This window comes from Chelonoidis abingdonii, chromosome 2 (assembly GCF_003597395.2).
Source record: "Chelonoidis abingdonii isolate Lonesome George chromosome 2, CheloAbing_2.0, whole genome shotgun sequence".
Lineage (NCBI taxonomy): Eukaryota > Metazoa > Chordata > Testudines > Testudinidae > Chelonoidis > Chelonoidis abingdonii.
The window spans coordinates 5,577,373-5,599,803 of NC_133770.1; the positions used below are offsets into that span (position 1 = coordinate 5,577,373).

The following is a 22,431-nucleotide window of genomic DNA, read 5'->3' on the forward strand; positions in this document are numbered from 1 at the left end:
AACAGTTTTAATTTAAATACCAAACCCCGTCTGTCTTGCCTGGATTACAAAACCGCAGCTAAACGGTCAGCCAGAATGTGCAAGAAATGAGCTGAAAAAAGAATCCTGAGACTTCCTGTTCTCATCCCGCAGCAGAATTCAAGGAGACTGCAGAGCCAGCAGTACCGTCCACCCTGTTTATTGCATTTTATGTGGGAGGGAAAGTATTGAGAGCTCCACCCAGAGAGCACAGAGAACGTGCTCTAATCACACGGAAGAACAGATCTGACTGTTGATTGCTGTGCTTGACAGAACTGCAGGAGCAGTGCATGAGCAGTAAGTGGTCAGTGTGATATAACCAGCCCTTGGTAACACATATGAGATAGTGTCTTACAAAATGTGACTCTCAAAATGAATTTAAATTGTGTGGAGATCTGGCCCAACAGAATTAAGACATGTAGCTCAGCCTTCCCCAGCGCAGAGGCCCCAGGACAGATCCCCGCCTCACCATGTGTTGTTTAGCAATAGCTGCATGTGATTTCTGCAATGCATTTGAAAACATTTTCCTTTTCCCCTAACCAGCGTCCCCCCTGTGCTTGCCCTGTCAGGGTGGCCAATAGAAACATCTTGCAGATGGATGGAGAAAAGCCATTGATTCAGGGAGGACAAGAGCAGGCAGTCAATGAGACATTAGCCCACCTGGAGGGGGCAGTGCATAAAAGGGCTTCTCCTGGGGACGGACAGGGCTACCCACCCAGCTCTCACTGAATGCCACAGGGCACAGGATGGAGACCTGCCTGAAAGTCCTGCTGCTCGTTGGGGTGGTCACAGCAGCCCCCACACCATCATCATCCCCTCTGCCAAGCCACGAGGCTGCGGTTTTAGCTGCAGTTCAGATCTACAACCAAGAGCCAGGCACAACACTGGCCTGTCTGCTCCTGGAAGCCAAGCTGCAGCCAGACTGGGTGAGTGACCTGGGGAATCACTTTGTGGCCTGTGTATATTCGATGCCACTTCAGCTCATAGAGCAGGTCAATAGGGAATCTCAGCCTCTGATGCTAGACTCCTGTACCTACAGTCTGGTATTTGCACCCTCGTTATTATCCGGGGCTGATTTCTGGTGGTGCCGGCTATGGGCTACGTACTTTCCAAAGAAGATGATCCCTGCTCCCAATCCAAGTAGGCAGACCTTAGGGGAAGGAAATATCAGGAAATTTATAGACAAGTGAACTTGAGTTACTGTAAGCAGCATGGCAGAATGGGGTTTTAAGAGGGAGCGAAATATGTGGAGGTTTGCAGTCACGCACTACTTCCCTTTATGACCACACAGAAGCTTCCTGGTCCTGCCACAGACGAAGGGCCTGACATCAGCAGTTCATTCCGATTCAGCAGGCAGAGAATGTTTCCATCTGAATTATACCGTGAGCAATTCAGGGCAGGCAGTATCTAGGGGCTCCTTTCCATTGATACAACACAGAACCGGCTCAAGCCCCCACCCAGTAACCTGGGAAATTTACACCCCACCCCTGAGTGCCTCGGAGAGGCAATACTGCCCTGCTCACAAGCACAGAATCTGTGTGTAGAAAAGAAACTTAACTAAAGGAGGGAAGTAACTCAGCATTAATTTGGAAAACCACCACAAACAGGGCTCATAAACATAAATCGTGAGTAAAATTCCACCCCCAAGGAAGCTGGGCAGTGTCCTTTCCCCCTCAGGTTCTTAAGTGCAGCAACTGAAGAGTCGCTTTCACATGCCTGACCCTTCTCTGCACCCCACTCACAGTTGAGAGACCTAGAGTGGAGAGATGCATCTGCAGAGTTCACCTCCCCGCCACCCTGGGTGGGGTAAAGAGGTACCTTACTCACACCGCTGCTCAGGGCATTCACTCGCGGCTGGCCACTCTGCTGGTCACCTGCTCACCGTGCCTCTCCTGGTCACCTGCTCACCGTCAGCTGCCCTGCTGGCTGCTCTGCTCACCGCTCTCACAGGGCCTCTGCACCAGACACCCTGCTTGCTGCTCATTGTGCCTCTGCCATGCCAGCCATTCATTCACCAGCTCTCACACCCCGTCTAGACTATGCGCCGTATCGGAGCGTTAAAATCGATTGCTCGGGGATTGATATATCGCGTCTGATCTGGACGGGATATATTGATCCCAGAGCGTGCTTAGATCGATTCCGGAACTCCACCAAAACAAACGGAGTTCCGGAATCGACATGGCGAGCCGCTCACATCGATCCTGTGTGGTGAAGACGGGTAAGTAAATCGATTTTAGATATTCGATTTCAGCTACGCTATTCTCGTATCTAAAATCGATTTTCGCGCGTAGTGTAGACGTGGCCTCAGTCACCTTCTGCTGCCACCTGCCTCTCTGCTGTGACCTCTGCACATCAGTTTCTTAGTAAATTTCAGCTCTTTATAGGCTTGGCAGAAACTCTGCCCCCTCCCCCCCATGTGATTTCAGCTCTGTGATTTTTAGCTCTTAGCAGGGAGGGCAAAATCAGTCCTACCACAACTGATTTCAGCTCTGATTGGCCATTTAACATAACAAACAGGCTCCTAACAAAACCTATTTAGCTCTAGTCTTTGAACAATGGAGAGGAACAGGTTAAACAGCCTAGGGAAGACCCTTGAGGGTCTACAACCTCCTAGCCAGAGATACCTGTCCTCACCCCCTTCCTAATAGCACAGAGCTCTGACATTGAGCCCCTGGCTTAATGAGGTTCTTTCAACTCAGCTTACAGACGTTCTAAAATCCTGGCCCATGGCTAACAGATTTAAAAGTTTATTTGAAATGTCAGTTATTGATCATCGGGGGGTAGCATACAGAGTACAGAGGGATGCTAGTAATTCGGTATTGGACAGCACATAACATATACAGTCTGCCATGTTCCCAATGCGGGGTGTACGGTGGGTGAGATCAAGATACAGTCAGGAAGCAGTGGGGGTACATCACTCATACATACAGGTTACAGACAGTCATGGGTAAAGATAAGCGGGCTGGGTAATGGGGATAGGATGACCCTCGCATGGTGGAGTTCGGTTCGATGGGTTCAGGGGATAAAGTCCAGCAGGGAGGTCGATATAAGGGTGCTCCAGAGCCATGCACGATCAAGTCCAAAAGGAGGACACTTGGGGGCCTGATCCTGCAAACATTGGCACACACAAGTAACTTTTGCAAGCCAGGAGCCTACATATGGAAATTACCATGAGGCAATAAGCCCTGGAATCCCAGGCGCTCACTTGGACCATGTCACTTTTCAAACCAGAATTGCACTTTCAGGAATTAAAAGACATACGGAAACTCGGAGCGACTGGATTTTCTCAGAGAAGGGGAGGAATTGCAAGATACTCATTATTTATTCAAAACCTCAACTTAAGACAATGGGGCTATTCCAGAACTAGCCCACAGCACACAAAGTTACATTTCTGGAGTAATGTTTGAACAGCATTTGAAATACGCTAGACCCTGGACAAAAGCTGAGAATGATTATTAAAAACATTACTTCAGAGAACTAGAACAAGTCAATGTTACATTCTGCTTAAACTGGAATCTCTTTAGGGCAAGGGCCTTTCCTGCATTTGTGTGTGACCAGTGCCCAGCACAATGCAGCTCTGTAAGCATGTGGACTCACTCCTGCAGCGCCTCTTGCTGGTCTCTCAGGGAATTAGCTCAATTGCCAGCCCACAGCACCCTCTGCAGGCTGGTGATCCACTACTGCTTGGCCCCTGGGTCCCTCCCCAGACTCTGGTGCCCTGTTAGCTGAGGTGCTGCCCCCTGGCAGTAACCCTTTTCTCTTTGAGTCTCCCCTTCTCAGGAAACCCCCACCCACTATCCCCACCTCACCTCAGTATCAGGCTACTGCCAATCATCATCTAGCCCCCACTCCCTGGGGCAGACTGCAGTATCAGCCTACTCATCACCAGCAAGGTTAGGTTTGGACCTGCTGCCTTTGCCTACCCCTGGGCTGCTCTCTGCAACCCCCAGTACCCATTGGCCTTATGCTAGGCTGCAGCCTGAGGCTTTCCAGGCTGGAGCTCCCCAGCTCCTCTGCCTTTCCCCAGCCCTGCTCCACTCAGGTACCCTGTCTCTAGCTCCCTGCAGCCAGGCCCATCTCCCTCTACAGGCAGAGGGAGACTGTTTGGGTACCTGGCTCCCAGCCTTTTTATACAGGCCAGCTGTGGCCTGATTGGGGCGTGGCTGCAGCCCTCTCCAGGGCCGCTTTTTAAACTCAGGGCAGGAGTGGGTAACCACTTGGCTACAGCCTCTGATGCCAATTTGGGCCTCTGGGTGATATTGTAACACAAAATAATAATAAAACAAAAATAATTAGGCCAAACACCAAAGTGGAGCCTGGTGCCTTGCTGCTCACAGTGAACGTTAAGTTTGTTTTTTATTGAATGTCTTCTTAGGATGTGTCTTTGAAAACTATCCAGCCGCTGACATTCACTGTTCAAGAGACAGTGTGCCTGGTATCAGAGAAACATGACATCAACCAGTGTGAATTCAAAGAAGATGGGGTAAGGATCATCTGCTGCAGGGAGACATCTCTGTCCCTAGGCAGCGAGTTATATGGGCCCGTGGTGCCTGTGCTCCACCACCAATGTTTGGGCTTATATTTTCAGAGCTGGCCCATCCATAGGACGAACCAGGGCAATTTGGGGGAGGCACCACGTTTCATGGGGATGCAGGGTCCAGGGTGGCCTGGGGGGTTAGCAGGGGGCCTGGCATTGGCAGCAGCAACCCAATCCCAGGTTGCCCTGCTCTGCCCTGCCTCTTCCCCCAGCTCCACCCTCTCCCTGCCCCTATTCCACCCCTTCCTCAAATTCCCGCCCCACCTCTTTCTGGCTTCCGTCTCCTCCCCCGAGTGACGCCAGGAGCCAGCAATGTGGGGGGGAGCGGAGCAAGGTGGGCTGGGACCAGGTCGTTCACTGCTGCCGGAGCCATGCCCCCTGCCAACACCCCAGGCTTTGCTGGAACCTGCATCCCCCCGAAGCACGGGGCCCCACAAAGTGCGGGGCCCAGGGTGGTTGCCCCGGTCTGTCCTATTGATGGGACAGCTCTGCTTGGATCCACTCTGGACGCCACCAAAAATTATACAAATCTGGCACCCAGGTCTCCATCTGCTCTTTTAGCTCACTGATCACCCAGCTGCACCTTGAGTTGACCAATAGCATCTCTCAGGTCCCCAAGCCTCAAAGAAAATGTATATTTCAACCAGAGACATAAAGGAAGGAATGGGGCTATGGGACAGTGCCTTTTCTGCTGCAGCCTGCTTACTGAATCTTACATACAGGTCACGGACAACATACATTCATTCATCCAACCTCTAATTATAGGCCTGCATGGTTTTTAAACTCTGGTTTGCTGTTGTCAGCTGGAGCACTGTTCTACCGGGAAACCCTCACTGAAGTCATAAGAAGAGCGGGAAGAACCTCATGTAAAATATTACTTTTTACACTAGCACTTTGACAACCCTAATGAGATCAGAGCCCCCGGTGCCAGGTGCTCCACAGACACAGTCAGACAGTCCCTGCCCCAAAGTGTTCACAATCTAAATAAACCAGACAGGCAAAGGCTGGCTGAGAGGGAGTGCTCCTATCCCCGGGTCACTGGTGGGTGTGACTCACCCAAGGTCACACACCAGGTCAGCAGCAGAGTGGAGAATTCGACCCCACTCTCCCTAATCTCAGCCCAGCACTGTAACTGCAAGACCCTGCTTCCAGTTCCGTAAGCACGCTCTGCCCTAACAGCAATCCAGCCTCGCTTGGCTCAACTGAGTGTAGATTTTGGCTCATTCTCTCCTTGTCTATATCTACATTTACCCATATGCTGTTCTCTGTGGGGCCCTCTCACTCAGCTGGAGTAGATAAGAAATCCCATAGATCACGTAGTGACAGTTCACAAAGTCAGGTGCTATTGAACACAAGCCAGAGTTACACAGATTGTGAAGTATCAGAGGGGTAGCCATGTTAGTCTGGATCTGTAAAAGCAGCAAAGAATCCTGTGGCACCTTATAGACTAACAGATGTTTTGGAGCATGAGCTTTCGTGGGTGAATATCCACTTCGTCAGATGCATGTAGTGGAAGTTTCCAGGGGCAGGTATATATATGCAAGCAAGCTAGAGATAACGAGGTTAGTTCAATCAGGGAGGATGAGGCCCTGTTCTAGCAGTTGAGGTGTGAGCCCCTCGGGGCAGGGACCTTCCTCCGTACAGCACCTCACATAATGGGGTCCTGATCCACTGTGATGTCCAAACCAGGCCCAAGATTGAGCCTCCCAACCTCCTGCTGAACTTGCGACCAACCCACATTGGGAAGCAGGTCTCCACACTCGAGTGGGCTGAGCGGTAGCGCTCTCGGACAGTAAGATGCTGAGGTCTCTTTTCTCTCCCTTGCAGCTGGTCAAAGACTGCTCTGGATTCTTCTCCACTGAACAGGACCCGCCTTCCGTCATTATCAAATGTGAGGAGGCATCTGAGGAGGTGAGTGGCCTAGACGGCCTTCTCTCTGCTCACGGCTGGGCTGACGCAGGGTTACGGGTTTCCCTCTCTGAGATCCTGGCCAGGTATTTCACACTGACCAAATGTCCCCAGAACAAAGGTCCAGCTCCACCTACTGGCAGCAATTTGGCAAAAGTCTCCTGCCCCACGAGCCTGGAGGTGAAACCTACAGCCACCAGCAGAACTGCAGGGAGCAAATTCTAATCTCACTGGGATACGTAAGAAACCTAAAGCTCCATATGGTGCCTGGGAGTGGGGCAAGGACAAGGGGGCTGGGGAGGATCCTCACCACCTGCCTTTGTCTGGCAGTAACATTTACAAACGTTGTACGATGCAGACACTGAATGGCCCCTGGTCCCACACACCAGGCAAAGGCCCCAGCATGGCCCCTCCTTCTTATCCTAGAACAGGGACCTGCCCAAGGTGGGCATAAGGGTTACAGACAGCAAAGGGGGAGGGGATAAGAGTTGTTTATAATCCTGAACCTTCAGTGACACACCTCTAGCACACTGTCCCTCCAGCAAGCAAGCTCCTGCCTTTTCCTGAGCCACAGAGCAATGTCACTTTCTGTCCAAGAGCTTGTTGGCAACACTCACTCCTGAAGGCTACATTTCTCCCCCAGTAGCCACCTAGGCCTGCGGTGACACTGGTTGGATGCTCTCTGTTGCTCTAAGGAGGCCATGTGCTACAGGGGAGTGGACACTGGGCTGGGACTCAGGAGTTCAGGGCGCTATTCTTCGCTCTGCCACTGAACAGCTGTGGGACCTCAGGCATGTCACGCTGTTACCATCCCACCCTTTGCCCATGTTTATCTCAAGTGTAAGCCCCTTGGGGGCAGAGATGGTCTCTCAGTGTGTGTGTACAGTAACAACTGTAGCCCTGATCAAAGGTGGGGTCTCTAATCATTGCTAACCAACGATATACAAAAGAGAACAAACTAATGTTCTCTGAGCTGCAGGAGCCAGTATCAGTCTGTGTGGAGATGGTAACCCCTGACCTCTTTTCCCTCTAGCCTAATGTCATCTCGCAGGGCCGCAGAGAAATACTGGTAGGCTTATTCATCGAAATGCCTGGAAGCTTATTCAAGTTGGTCTTGCCCGTACTAGCTAAGAAGACCCAGAAAGAGAGGAGATGAAAGCGAGCCGATGCTACCAGACGCAGCTGTGCCTCCGTCTCCCCTCCACTGGAAGCACCGTCGGAAGCAAGACTCATAACAATCTGAACAGCTTCAGAGTATCTGCTGCTACATACTACATAGCACCTGTTTCAGTACTGCTCTATGGGGCTCCTCTGCATAATAAACTACCATGCTGTAAACCTATACTGTTGTCCTCTTCTTCCATATTCTAGGAGGAGATTAGGGATGTGAACCGGTGTGAGTCACCTCACTGTGCTACTGGCCAATGAAAACCCCCGACTAGGAGTCACATGCCATCCTCATTAAATAGAACCAACCCCTGCCCTATTGCAACAAAGATCCAGACACTAAGGCCCAACTTGTTAATAGTGACGAGCGATTTTGGGTGCTCAACACAGACGGCCTCAAAGAAAGTTTTCAGAAAGTAGTGAGCCTCCATCCTCTGAAAATCTCTCTCTTGTTGGGCATCCAAATTTTGAGCCATCCAAAACCAACAGTCACTTGGTAAAATTTAGGGCCCAAGGCATGTAATACTTTAGACTGGGACTTTCATTCATCTACCACTAGATGGCACCAGGTAGCCTCAGGTGCAGTAAAGGAAATGGGTGTAATTAGAACACACATCACTGGGGATCTTAACTGGGTTAAGAGTCACATCCATCGTGGATTCCCTCAGCCTTCCTGATTTACTGCAGGTTCCAGCCAGAAAGTGGGTAATACTCTCTGCCCTACTGGTTTTATGACCCAGGTAGACCCATAACCCTCCAAAAAATCACTCCCTGTGGGTTTAGTACGCTCCAGCAAGGAGGGACTGACAATATCCTGTGTTAAAGACTTGATGGTCACAGGTCCCTTTGCAGACTTGGGGTGAAATTTCCCCTAAAGAAAAAGCTGGGGCAGCCCCAAGGTTTCTCCCAACCAGGCACACCCATAGAGAGTTCAGGCTCCCAGCACAGCTTTCAGCATGGTGTTGATAGTGAAAGAGGACCCCACAGCTCCCTTCCCACCATCCTGTACACAAACCCACAGGGACAAAATCCCAAAGCAGGGTCATTAAAGGTACAAATTCCATCGGACTGAAAACCCTCAAGTTCTTTGGCCTGACAACAAACCTGATTCTGCCGCCCTTATGCTCTAGCCTTAAAAATCTATCAGTTGAAGTCATGAATGATATGAAGTCTCATGAGAGGCAATATGGCTGCATCAGGCACTCTTTAGTGACCTGAACATTATAAAGTGGAAACATGGACAAATTGCTAAGGATGAGTAGAAAACAGCCCAAGAACATAGGAAAAAACCAGGAAGGCTAAGACATAAAAGTTGTTACACTGAGCAAGGGACATACCAGGAATAAGAAGAGGTTCTATAAATACATTAGGAGCAAGGGTAAGAGGAAGGAAAATGCAGGTCTGCTATGTAGGAGGGAAGGGGAGATAATAACAGAGGACATCAAGAAGGCTGAAGAGTTGGATGCCTATTTTACGTCACTCTTCACTAAAGGGGTTGATTGTGATCAGATGCTAGGGGAAGGAACACAAGCCAGAACAGGGAAAACAAATTAAAAAATATTTAAATAAATTAGATGCTTTTAAGTTGGCAAGGCCAGATGCTATTCACTCTAGGGTACTTGAGGAACTAGCTGAAGCAATCTTTGAACCAGTAGCGATTGTCTTCCAGAACTCCTGGAGGATGGGTGGGGTTCCAGAGCACTACAGAAAGGAAAACATGGTACAGCACCTCTCTAAAAAAAGGAACAAAGAGGACCTGAGGAATTACAGACCAGTCAGCCTAACTTCCATACCTGGAAAGTTACTGAAATATTTATTAAACGATCTATTTATAAATGCCTAAAGTAGAACAGAATAATAAGTAGTAGACAAAATGGACTGGTCAGGAACAAATCATGCCAAATCAGCTTAATTTCTTTCTTTGTTACACTACAGGCCCATTGTGTGGCGTGAAGCAGTAGATGTGCTCTATCTAGATTTTAGTAAAGCTTTTGACACAGTCCCACATGACATTTGCATAAGCAAATGAGAGAAATGTGGTGAAGATGAAATACTATAAAGTGGGTGTAACACTGGTTGAAAATATAGTAATGAATGTTCACTGTCAAACCGGAAGGATGTATTTAGTGAGGTTGTCCAGGGATCTGTCCTGAGTTTGGTACTATTCAATATTTTCAATAATGAGGTGGATAATGGAGTGCAGAGTATGCTTACAAAATCTGCAGAGGATACCAAGCTGAGAGGGGTTGCAAGCAACTTTGGGGGATTAGAATTCAAAATCACCTTGATAAGTTGGAGAATTGCTGTAAGTGAGAGTTAGGTTAGATATTAGGAAATACTTTAACTATAAGGATAGTTAAGCTCTGGAACAGTTTCAGCATTAACTGCACTTTTGATACCCTTCCCCCTCCGCCCTCATTCCTGGGCACCCACAATTTAAGCACACACTAAACATTCCAGGAAGCACCCACCAGTCTTATGGGGTCCCTGCCAGGCCAAAGTCTTTCTAACACTTCCATGAAGGTTGCGCCCCCCTTGGACAGAAGGACCTGTCTGTTTGCTGGATCAGAATCCATGTCAGTTTAAACTCAGCCTATTTATACCAAAAGCCCTTTCTCTGATTGTCTCTGGAACCACCAGTTTGAACCAATCTATTGAAACCAATCCAGGAGCATGTGCCTTTCTAGAATGGTTCAGTTTCAGTGACTTGCCTTAATCACCCCCCCACTCTTTGTAGTTCTGGGAGGAGGTCTGGTACCCCTCCCCAGGGAGTAGGACGCAATCACACCAAAGCCATTCCTAGGTTTAACGCATTGGTCCCCAAAGATCCTGCAGGGGGTCACAGTAAGTGTCACATGCAGTTCTTCTCCCTCAGCTCAGGGTCTGCTGCCGAGGAGTGACTGTGATGGCTTCCGTGGCCACAGTCATCCAGCAAGAGGACCATGCCGCCTCTCCCCATCCAGTGCTGGGAAGGGCTTTCATGTCACCCCACTAGGACACCCCCGATTGTCACTCTGACCTTGGGGGATTTGTTGTTTGTACACTTGGGTTTTCCCAAAAGTGCTGTTCCCTTGAGTAGGAAACGTCTGTTGGCAAATGTGCAGGGCAAGCAGAGATGGGAACTCAAATCAGCTCGGATTGTGGGATTAGGCTGCACACCCCATGTTCAGAAGAGTGTACGGCTTTCACTCTCCTGAGGTCAAGAGCCCTTGTGGCTCCATCAGTGATACTCCCCACCAGGGAGATATCTCACTGCACCCACTCTGCTAGTGATCCTGCTGGGACAAATGTACCTGCATCTCTAGGCACCCAGGTTATAATCACTGGAAACCTCACCTGATGTAAATAAGCACAACTCCATTAATTCAATAGATCAAGAGGCACTGTTCCCAGCAAGGAGTTTATCCCAGAGGTAGGGTATGATTTTTTCCCATTGTTTGTGAAGGAATGTCTGCCTTGTGAGATTGTGTGTACAGAGCGTGTGTGTGAGCGTGTTGGGTGGGGGGGACAAGACTGAGAACTATAAGCATACATCTGAGACTCCTAGACACACTTCGGTGCAACACTCGCTTGTCATTATATGACTAAACTCCTCACTGAGTTTGACATGTGAGAGGAACTGGGACCAAGTGAATTTGGAATTTTCATGCAAAATATCATCTGATGGACACAGAGGAGCAAAAAATCTTGTCCAAATGATAGAAGCTGCAGAGAAGAAGGTTCTTTCGCTAACAATGATGCGATTGTAAGGAGGAGCAGAGATGAGGGAGCTTCCAAGCTGTCACTAAGAAAGGAATTTGGAACCCCATCAAACATGTAACTGAAGCGTTGCTGCCGACCTTCATAGCTTTCCTACAGTCATAGTGTAGGCCAGCAAGGACCATTGTGGCCATCTAGTCTGACCTGCTGCAGAACACAGATCAGGCCAAAGAACCACAGCCAGTCATTTCTGCATCACCTGTAACTTCCATTTCTGCCAGAGCATCTCTTTTGAAAGGAAATCGAATCCTGACTGAAAGCCTGCAAGTGATGGAGAGTCCAGCATATCCCCAGATAAGTGGTTCCTGTGGTCAATTATCTTCACTATTTAAAAAAACGCACCATATTTTTAGGCCCTAAATCTACAGTCGTACCAAAGGACAGACCCCTGTGCACACATGGACCCCACTGAAATTATGGGGTGCCACACAGGTACCAGGGTCTGTCTGTCTGCACAATACTGTGGAATTGGGGTTTTACGTAGCACAGCAAAGAAATAGACAAGAAACCCTATTCCAGTGAGCAAACCACTGGGCATCTTACCCAACTAACTTCTGTTTCCTGCATTTGAAAAGAAATACCACCACATCTGGGAAGCAAACCTGCAACTGCCATAACGTTTCAGTGCTGTGTAGGTGAGGGTGAGAGACCCATTAGGAATAACCTCAGCACTTAGCTCTTTCAGGTCGGAGTTCTTTACTCTAATAGTGGAATTTATATTACATTTTACATATTCAGACATTGTCTAATTAACCCTAAAAACACAGCAGAGACCTAGGTCTAGATAAATATTACAAACTGCATTTCAGGGAGTTATGCCACTTATCTTTGTCTCCTCTAACGAAAGCATAATCCGAGAAAGGAAAGGCGCTTTAGTTCTGTGTAGGCTGAATCACAGACTGTCCAACACAACAGGACACAACACACACGTGTAAGTCACGATGGGTGTGTAGTGTTCTGGGATATTTCTATTGTGTGTGTGATGGGCACAGGGTGTTTGAAAACCCCAACGAGCCATTTCTAGGGGAAAATTCATGGCAAAATTATTTATTATCAGTGATTTGCATCACAGCAGCCCCTGTTCAGGGCCGGTATCAGGGTCCCGTTGCACCAAGCACCGTACCCAGGAATGAAGCCTGGAGCTGGCTGGTAAGCACCCTTGATGAGGACAGTCTTTAAGGCCAGCCTGGCCTGGGATGGCTCCAGGGTCCCCTTTAAACCAACCTGTCTTAAAAGCACTTCATGCAGACTAGGGGTCTCTCATTAGCTGAAGGCTTCAGCAGGGCACACAAAGCTCTATGGAAACAAGTGGGGATTCCGAGGCTTTGATCTCTGTGCTCTGGATCCTCCGAACTTTGAAAAGAGAGTTCAAGGCCTGTAGGTGCAGCTCCCTTGCTCTTCCAGGGAAGACAGCTGGGGAGTTGTGGAGGAGCCTGCAGCATGGCACGGTTGTGGGGACCGTATGAGCAGTGAGGATTCTATTGGCATCAATACTGGCTGTCCTCGGAGGGAGGGGCTGGATTCCAGGATCTGGAGAGTGGGGACACACATTGAAGATGTGCTGGCTGGCTATGTAAAAGGCAGCTGCCCTCCAGCTCTGTGGGACTGGGGATACAGGGAAGATATGCCAGCGAGATCTGGAGAAAGAGGCTGCTTGAAGGACCTAGACTGCCATGAGGGATAAATGCTGGTCAGTTTCCCAAGGGCAGGTTGTGCTGCAGACAGAGGAGGCTGTGCTCCACAGGACAAACCAAGATGAACCCCCCCCAATTTCAATGAAGCAGGAGTCTTGTGATAAACAGGGGTCAGTGCTCCAGTTTGTCCTGGAGAGCTGCAGTGAGAAAGCACAGAGACACCTGACAGCTACAAAAGTAACATCTTGTTACAGATGCACCTGCAAGAATGAGATTGCAAATGTTTGTGTAACCCACACACCTCCTGGGTGTGGTGTTCTGGCCCATCTAGTGGCACTCAGGAGGTGTGTGGGTTACATGTGCAGGCCCCTTGGCTGAGCAGTGCTAAACCTTTGGGCTGTGACGGAGCTGCAGTGGGACTCTCAGAGCAACCACTATTCAATAGAGCGTCAGAAACTAAAGACTGGAGGCTGAATTCTTCACTGCCATGTGCCTCAGGCTTCTTTCATATGACACTAGCACCTACACATACCAACCAAGATCTATTATGCTAGCAGCTGTACACACACATAGCACAGGAGAATTATTGCCCTTACGAGTGTTCAATCTAAACAGGCCATACAGACGAAGAGCGGGAGAAAGAAAGGGCCATGAGTCACAGATGGGGAACTGAGGCCAGAGAGATAGAATAACTTGCCAAAAGTCACACACAGACTCGACAGACTTTGCAAACTATTGGCCAGATTCAATCATCAACATCCAAACTTTGAATCAAATACAGTTCTGCATTCAACCTATACCCCAGGGGGGCACATGCAAGAAGCACTCCTTAGGCTGAGGGGGAAAATTCGGCTGGGCAGAACATGATTTTGGGATTAAGGTGTTACAATAATAATAAGTAATAAGACTCAAGTATCAGTCAAGTTAACAGGGGAGTATTAAAGGACACTTCAAGAATTTCTAGCATTTCAGCGTCTGACTGACAAAGAAGTAAGTGGTCCGAGCGCACTGCCACCCAACCCCGCGTGGCACAGCACCAGCTTTAATTCACATACCGCACAGGGAGGGATGGAATTGTCGGTTACAAACCCCGTCCGTCCTGCCTGGATTACAAAACCGTAGCTAAACGGTCAGCCAGAATGTGCAAGAAATGAGCTGAAGAAAGAATCCTGAGACTTCCTGTTCTCATCCCATAGCAGAATCCTGATGAAGGGGGCTTCACAGCCAGCAATACCGGCCACACTGTTCACTCTGTTTTGTGTAGGGGGGAAAGAATTGCCAGGGCCTCACACGGGACACAGAGACGTGCTCTAATCACACAGAAGAGATCTGATAATTTGCTGTGCTTGACAGAACTGCAGGACCAGTGGATGAAGAGGAAGTGGTCTATGGGATACTACTAGCTCTTGGTAACACGTTTGAGACAGTGTCTCATGAAATTAGATTCTCAAAATTAATTGAAATTGGCTTGGGTAGGGACACAGCTATGTGCACTGAAATTGGCCAATGTAAATACAGAATAAGAAAAAAACAGTAGCAGTCTACAGAAGAGTCAACCCAAGGAGAGGGGGATTGATTTGGAAAGGGGGCTATGGGATATGACTAGGAGCAATGGGATAATGGTAGGAGGAATGGGTTAGGCTAACTCATAGGAAGACTTCATACTAGTGAGATGTCTCCAGCTTTGGAACAGGGTCCTCCTATTGTACATGGGGCAATCCCCCTGCTAGGGATACAAAAGAGCCGGCTGGCTAGTCAGGAGCAGTCTGGTGTGTGGTTAGCCATTGTCGATGAACAGTACGTTCCCCTTGGATTTAGTCAAAACAACGACCTCTGCCTACTGACTGGCTCTAGGGGAATGCTTGTTGTGTGATTTCTGGACTGAGAGCTGATGTGTAAAGCTCTGGTTGTCTGGACTTTAGGGAAGAAGTGTTTTCTTGATATAAGTCAGCGTAGATAGAGCAATGGCAACTTATAGCAGCTGAGGTTCTGGCCCAACAGATCCTCAGCTGGTTTAACTTGCCCTAGCTCCATTGGCTTTCATGGATCTATGCTGACTTACACTGAGAGAGGTACAGGTACTTTAGCTTTTCCCAATACAGAGGCTCCCAGCCACCCCCCGCCATGGTTTGTTTAGCAATTGGTGCACACGGTTTCAGCAATTTATTAGAAAAATTCCTCCTTTTCTCCTGACTAACCTCCCTCTCTGCCCGCCCCAGCAGGGTGGCCAATGGAAACATCCTGCAGCTGGATGGGGAAAAGTCACCCGTTAAGGGAGGACCCAAGCAGGCAGCCAATGAGGCACTAGCCCACACGGAGGAGGCAGGGTATAAAAGGGCTTCCCCCGGGGAGAGACTGGGCTGCCCTCCCAGCTCTCACTGAATGCCACAGGGCATAGGATGGAGACCTGCCTGAAAGTCCTGCTGCTCGTCGGGGTGATCTCAGCAGCTCCCACACCACCATCATCCCCTCTGCCAACCTATGAGGATGCGGTTTTAGCTGCAGTTCAGATCTACAACCAAGAGCCAGGCACAACACTGGCCTATCGGCTCCTGGAAGCTGAGCCGCAGCCAGACTGGGTGAGTGACCTGGGGAATTGCTTTGTGGCCTGTGTATATTCGATGCCGCTTGAGCTCGTGGAGCAGGTCAACAGGGAATCGCTGCCTCTGATGCTAGACTCCTGTACCTACAGTCTGGTATTTGGACCCTTGCTGTTATTATCCAGGGCTGATTTCTGGTGGTGCCATGAAAGCCAGTTTCTGTTCACAATTCAAGTAGGCAGAGGATGGGGAAGGGGAAGAACAGGGAATTTACAGACAAGCCGGCTGGAGTCACTGAAAGCAGCATGGCCAAGATTGGTTATAAAGAGGGAGTGAAATATGTGCAGAGACGGGTAGCAGCCAGACAGCTATTTCCCTGTATTACCACACAGCAGCTTCCTGGTCCCATTGCAGAGGAAGGGCCTGACCCCAGCAGTTCATTCAGATTCAGCAGGCAGAGAAGGTTTCCATTTGAATGATACTGTGAGTAATTCGAGGCAGGGACCGTCTTACTCTGTGTTTGCACAGCACCTGGCACAAAGGCGGTGGCCAGTCACACGTGTTCAAAGAGAATGAGCAAACATTCCATTTGGGGACATAATCATACTTTTAATGAAAGTTTTGATCCCGTGAGCTACCGAGCACCCTCTGCTCACAGCGAGGTCAGTGGAAGTTGAGGGTGCTCAGACCACACCAGAGTGTTCAGAGTGTTTCATGATCAAGCCCAAAAGGAGGACACTTGGGCTCCAATCCTGCAAACACCTGCACATACAAGTAACTTCTGCAAGACAGAAACCTACATACAGAAATTACAGTGAAGCAATAAGACCTGGGTCCCAGGAGTTCACTTGAACCATGTCATTTCAGACCAGAATCTCACTTTCAGGAATTAAAACACATGCAGAAACACTGAGTGACTGGATTTTCTAAGTGAAGGGCAGAGGACCAGGGTTGGGGGAAGACAATTGCAAGATACTAGTTATTTGTTCATGCAGTAGAAACATGGGCCAGAGCCTCATCTGGTGCAAATCAGCCCACCTGAGACAGTGGAGCTACATCAGAGTTAGGCCACAATATATGAAGTTACTTTCCGGAATTTAGGTTTGAACAGCATTTGAAAAATTCAAGGCCCTAGACTACTGCTGAGAATGATTATTAATAACTGTTTACTTCAGTAGAATTGAATAAGTCAATATTTACACTCTCTTTAGAGCAAGGGCCTTGTCTGAGTATGTGTGTGAACAGCACCTCGCACAGTGCGGCTCTGATGCCAATCTGTAACATCAAAGAAAAATATTTAGAAGGCCAAAGTGGGGCCTGGTGCCTTGATGCTCATTGTGAATGTTAATTTTCCTTATTCGTTGAACTTCTTTTTAGGACGTGTCTTCTAAAACTATCCAGTCGCTGACATTCACTGTGAAAGAGACAGTGTGCCTCGTATCAGGGAACCGCGACCCCAACCAGTGTGAATTCAAAGAAGACGGGGTAAGGATCACTCCCTGCACAGAGACACCTCCCTCTGCTCTTCTTACTCACTGATCACACAGATGCCCAACAACATCTTTCAAGCAGAGACGTAAAGGAAGGAAGGGGCTATGGTACAGTGCCTCTTCCGCTGTGTCCTATTACTGATCCTTACATCAAGGTCACAGAAAACATACATTCATTTATCCAACCCCTGATTATAGGACTACACGGCTTTTAATCTCTGGTTTGCTGTTGTCAGCTGGGGCACTGTTCTACCTGGGAACTATCCCTGAGGGCAAAAGGAGAAGGGGATGCAGCTTGTGTTAAATATTATTCGTGGTACACTGGCACTTTGACATCCTATATGAGATCAGGGCCCCATGGTGTCAGGTGCTGCACAAACACAGACAGTCCCTGGCTTGGCCCAAAGTGTTCACAATCTAAACAGACCAGACCAAGAAAGGCTGGCCGAGGGGGACTGCTCTTATCCCCAGGTCATCGGTGGGTGACATGACTCGCTCAAGATCACACACCAGGACAGTGGCAGCATGGAGAATTCAACCCAAGTTTCCCTAACCTCAGCCCAGCGCTGTAACTGCAAGACTCTGCTTCTCATTCCATAAGCATGCTCTGCCCTAACAGCAATCCAGCCTCACTTGGCTCAACTGAGTGTAGATTTTGGCTCATTCTCTCCTTGTCTGTATCTACATTTACTCATACGCTGTTCTCTGTGGGCCCCTCTCACTCAGCTGGAGTAGACAAGGAATCCCATAGATGACACAGTAACAGCTCACAAAGTCAGGTGCTACTGAACGCGAGCCAGGGTTACATAGATTGTGAGCCCCTCAGGGCAGGGACCATCTTTCTGGTCTCTCTACAGCGCCTCACATAATGGGGTCCTGATCCACCGTGATGTCTAAACCAGGCCCAAGATTGAGCCTCCCAACCTCCTGCTGAACTTGTGAACAACCCACATTGGGAAGCAGGTCTCCACACGCGTGTGGCCTGAGCGGTAGCGCTCCCAGATAGTAAGATGCTGAGGTCTCTTTTCTCTCCCTTGCAGCTGGTCAAAGACTGCTCTGGATTCTTCTCCACTGAACAGGACCCCCCTTCCATCATTATCAAATGTGAGGAGGCATCTGAGGAGGTGAGTGGCCTAGACGGCCTCCTCTCTGCTCACGGCTGGGCTGATGCAGGGTTAAGGGTTTCCCTCGCTGAGATCCTGGCCAGGTATTTCACACTGACCAAGTGTCCCCAGAACAAGTGTCCAGCTCCACCCACTGGCAGCGAGCTGGCAAACGCCTCCTGCCCCACGAGCCTGGAGGTGGAACCTACAGCCGCCAGCAGAACCACAGGGAGCAAATTCTAATCTCACTGGGATACGTAAGAAACCTAAAGCTCCATACGGTGCCTGGGAGCGGGGCAAGGCAGGGGGGCTGGGGAGGCTCCTCACCACCTGCCTTTGTCTGGCAGTGACATTTACATACGTTGTACGATGCAGACACTGAATGGTCCCTGGTCCCACACACCAGGCAAAGGCCCCAGCATGGCCCCTCCTTCTTATCCTAGAACAGGGACCTGCCCAAGGTGGGCGTAAGGGTTACAGACTGCAAAGGAGGAGGGGATAATGGCTGAGTTTATAATCCTGTGCCTTCAATGGCACGGCCCTTGCACCCCGTCTCTCCAGCAGGCAAACTCCTGCCCCTCCCTCAGAGTCACCGAGTGATGTCACCCTCTGTCAAAGAGCCCAGAGGATACACTCACTCCTGAGGGCTACTCCTCTCCCCCACTAGTCACCCAGGCCCACAGTGACACTGGTTGGATGCCCTGTGCTGCTCCAGAGAGGCCATGTGCTCCTGGGGAGAGGGCACTGGACTGGGACTCAGGAGACCTGGGCTCTACTCCCTGCTCTGCTACTGACCAGCTGTGTGACCCCAGCCATGTCACACTGTCACCCCCTCACCCTTTACCCCTCTGTCTATCTAGATTGTAAGCCCCTTGGGGCAGAGACTGTCTCCCACTGTGCATGTGTACAGCGATTACCACAGCCCTGATCAAAGCTGGGGCCTCTAGTCATTGCTAATAGCAAATGAAACACAAGAGAGAACAAAGTAACATTCCCGGAGCTGCAGGAGCCAGTTTCAGTCTGAGTGGAGATTCTGATCCTGACCCCTTTTCTCTCTAGCCTAATGTCGTCACACGGGGCCGCTGGAAAAGATTCTGGAGAAAAACTGGCAGGTTTGTTCGTCGACATGGTTGGGACATCCTTGCTACTGGTCTCAAAATAGCTGGCTAACAAGATCCAGAAATAGAAAAGATGAAAGTGAGCCGATGCTGCCAGATCCATCCTTGCTGCCATATGTCCTCCACTGGAAGCACCGTCGGAAGCAAGGCTTATAACAATCTGAACAGCTTCAAAGCATCTGCTTCTACCCACTGCTTAGCCACTCTTGCAGTGCTGCTCACCAGGGCTCCTCTGCATAATAAATTGCCATTCTGCAAACCTATACTGTAGCCCTCTGCTTCCATATTGTGGGAGGAGATTGGGGACATGAACCGGAATGAATCACTTGGCAGTTCTGCTGGCCAATGAAAGACCCAGAGTAAGAGTCACATGCCATCCTCCTTAAAAAGATCCATCCCCTGCCCAATTGCAGCTGGGATCCAGACACTAAGGCCCAACTTGTTAAAAAGTGACTAGCAATTTTGGGTGCCCAACACAGAATGTCCCCAAAGGGGCCTGGTTTTCAGAAAGTGCTGAGCAACTTCCCTCCAAAAATGTGGCCCCTTCAAGATCTCTCTAAATTTGGAGACACCCAAAATCAATAGTCACTTTGGAAAATATAGGATTCAGGGCCTGTAATGCTTTAGAAACCCTAAGGGAATGGGTTTAAATAGCACATGCAAGCCATGGCTTCAGCCACTAAGGATCTTAATTGGGTTAACGGCCATAGAGAAGGAATGCCTGGCCATGGTGTGGGGCCTTAAAAAACTGCAGCCATATCTGTTGGGCGGCGGTTTACTGTGTACACTGATCATCCGCCCCTGACGTGGCTTCCCCAGATAAAAGGGGCTAATGCTAAGCTCCTGAGATGGAGCCTGCTCCCCCAGGGTTATGACATGGAGGTGGTCCATGTGAGGGGGAGTGCCAATGTTATAGCCGATGCTTTATCACCGGGCGTGGGCCCTCAACCTCTCCAGGTCACTGACTAAGAAGGGCCAGCTCTAGGCACTAGTGTCCCAAGCCTGTGCTCGGGACAGCCCTTTTCAAGGGGCGGCACCCCGGCTCTTTGGGGGCGGCACTTTTTAAGGGGCAGCATTCCGCCTTTTTTTGTTGTTGTCGCTGCTTCGGTGGCAGCACTCAGGCTTTTTTTTTTTTTTGCTTGAGGCAGCAAAAAACGTGGAGCCGACCCTGTGGCTAAGTGACGCCGCTCAGTTCAGACTCAAAGGGGTGGTGGTGGAGATGTGACGAAGCAGGGGGGTTTCTTGTTGTTTTCAATGATTTGCATGCAGAGGGCGTGGGACTCAGTTTCCCTGGGTATTACTGGTTTAATGAGGTGGTGGGAGAGGGAGTTTGTTGTTACAGAGGGCCAGTGAATGGCCTGGAGAATGGATACCCCAGCAACTGGTGACCAGGAGACCCAGCTTGGGAGTCACAGCTGGTTCTGGCCAGTGCGAGGACAATGGGCTGTGGAGAGAGGTCCCCGGTGACCTGACCTGACCAGAGGGGGAACAAAGGATGGATGAGAGGAGCAATTGAGAGGAGAGGAGGACCTGGAGGCCTCTTTTCCTGGGACAGAAGACAAAGGACAGAGATGAGACTTGGGGGACGGTGATATCAGATGCCCAGCTGGAAGGAGGGGGTTCTGGGCTGGGAGAAGAGAGCAGCCAGAGCCCACCTGAGGCCGGAGAGACCTAGATGTATTGTGCTGATGGATTCTAGGCCTGAGGCCCTGAGAGTTTCCTATGCTGTGTTCAGATGCTCAATAAACCCTTCTGTTTTACGCTGTCTGAGAGTCACTCCGGTCTAGAGATCAGGGTTGCATTATTCACTCTGTGTGTGGAGGCCCCAGAGGTCCAGGGTGAGTAGACTCCCTGAGGGGGCCCACAGCAAAAGGCAGGCTTGCTGCTGAGGACTCAGAGAGGTGCAGTTCCAGGAGGCGGAGGGGCCTACGGCTTAACCCCAGAGGGAAAGTGGACCCCTGAGAAAGGCTGTCACCCTTTAGGGGGTTCCTGCCAGGGACCACACAGAGCCGAGAGAGAGCACTGATTCCATGACAAGAGGCCAATATGGCTGTATCAGGTGCTCTTTAGTGCTCTGAAAAATCATAAAGTGGAATCATGGACAAATTGCTAAGGATGAGTAGAAAAGAACAACCCAAGTATGTAGGGACATAACCAGGAAGGCTAAGACACAAAACATGTCACACCAGGCAAGGGAAAGTGCAGGTCTGCTGTTTAAGAGGGAAGGAGAGCTAATAATAGACAACATCAAAATGACTGATGATTCTGATGCTTATTTTACTTCACTCTTCACTAAAGGAGTTGATTGTGACAAGATGCTTAGCAAGAAGGGAGGAAGGAACACAAGCCAGAATAGGGAAAACAGATTAAATACTGAAATAAGTTAGATGTATTCAGGTTGACAAGGCTGGACGCCATTCACCTAGGGTATTTAAGGAACTAGCTGAAGCAATCTTTGTACCAGTAGCGATTGTCTTCCAAACTCACGCAGGGCAGGTGGGGTCCCAGAGGACTACAGAGGGGAAAACACAGTACCTCTCTTTAAAAAAAGGGAACAAAGAGGACCTGAGGAATCACAGACAGTCAGCCTCACTTCCATACCTGGATACTCAAACAGACCATTAAACAATCCCTGTGTAAGTGCCTAGAGTAGAACAGCATGATGAGTAGTAGACAAAATGGATTTGTCAAGAACTAATCATGCCAAATCAACCTAATTTCTTTTTTTGTTAGGCTATTGGCCAGTGTGAGAGGTGAAGCAGGAGATATGCTATATCTTGATTTTAGTAAAGCTTTTGACACAGTCCAACGTGACATTTCCTAGAATCGTAGAAGATTAGGGTTGGAAGAGACCTCAGGAAGTACCTAGTCCAACCACCTGCTCAAAGCAGAACCAACACCAACTAAATCATCCCAGCCAGGGCTTTGTCAAGCCAGGCATTAAAAACCTCTAAGGATGGAGATTCCACCACCAGAGGCGGCTCTAGACATTTTGCCGCCCCAAGCCGCAGGGGGTGCTGTGCCGGTCACCAGTCCCACGGCTCTGGCTGACCTCCACCGAAGCCGCGGGACCAGCGGACCCTCCGCAGGCACGCCTGCAGGAGGTCCACTGGAGTCCTGTCTGCCACCCTCCCGGTGACCGGCAGAGCGCCCCGGG

The 22,431-nt window shown here is 49.6% G+C and overlaps 2 protein-coding genes across 2 annotated transcripts in view; both read left to right on the forward strand.

Annotated features, from left to right (window-relative positions):
* Positions 1-19,422, forward strand: part of LOC116836151 (uncharacterized) — a 31,699-nt gene extending 12,277 nt beyond the window's left edge. Inside the window, exons 4-8 of the mRNA XM_032799617.2 lie at positions 11,769-11,779; positions 15,396-15,602; positions 16,941-17,048; positions 18,094-18,177; positions 19,216-19,422. Coding sequence (XP_032655508.2) covers positions 11,769-11,779; positions 15,396-15,602; positions 16,941-17,048; positions 18,094-18,177; positions 19,216-19,326 — 521 coding nt within the window. The 3' untranslated portion in view covers positions 19,327-19,422. The remainder of the gene's footprint in view (positions 1-11,768; positions 11,780-15,395; positions 15,603-16,940; positions 17,049-18,093; positions 18,178-19,215) is intronic.
* LOC116836150 (cathelicidin-2-like) lies at positions 658-7,619 on the forward strand. Its single transcript, XM_075063377.1, has 4 exons — positions 658-944; positions 4,394-4,501; positions 6,383-6,466; positions 7,497-7,619. The coding sequence occupies exons 1-4, from the start codon at positions 765-767 to the stop codon at positions 7,617-7,619; spliced, it is 495 nt and encodes a 164-aa protein (XP_074919478.1). The 5' UTR covers positions 658-764.
* Positions 19,423-22,431: the final 3,009 nt, after the last annotated feature.

Excerpts from the sequence above, each read along its gene's own strand:
- LOC116836150 (XM_075063377.1), top strand. The coding sequence starts at position 765 with ATGGAGACCTGCCTGAAAGTCCTGCTGCTCGTTGGGGTGGTCACAGCA. Across the intron at positions 945-4,393 it reads CCAAGCTGCAGCCAGACTGG|GATGTGTCTTTGAAAACTAT; the intron begins GTGAGTGACCTG and ends ATGTCTTCTTAG. Across the intron at positions 6,467-7,496 it reads GTGAGGAGGCATCTGAGGAG|CCTAATGTCATCTCGCAGGG; the intron begins GTGAGTGGCCTA and ends TTTTCCCTCTAG.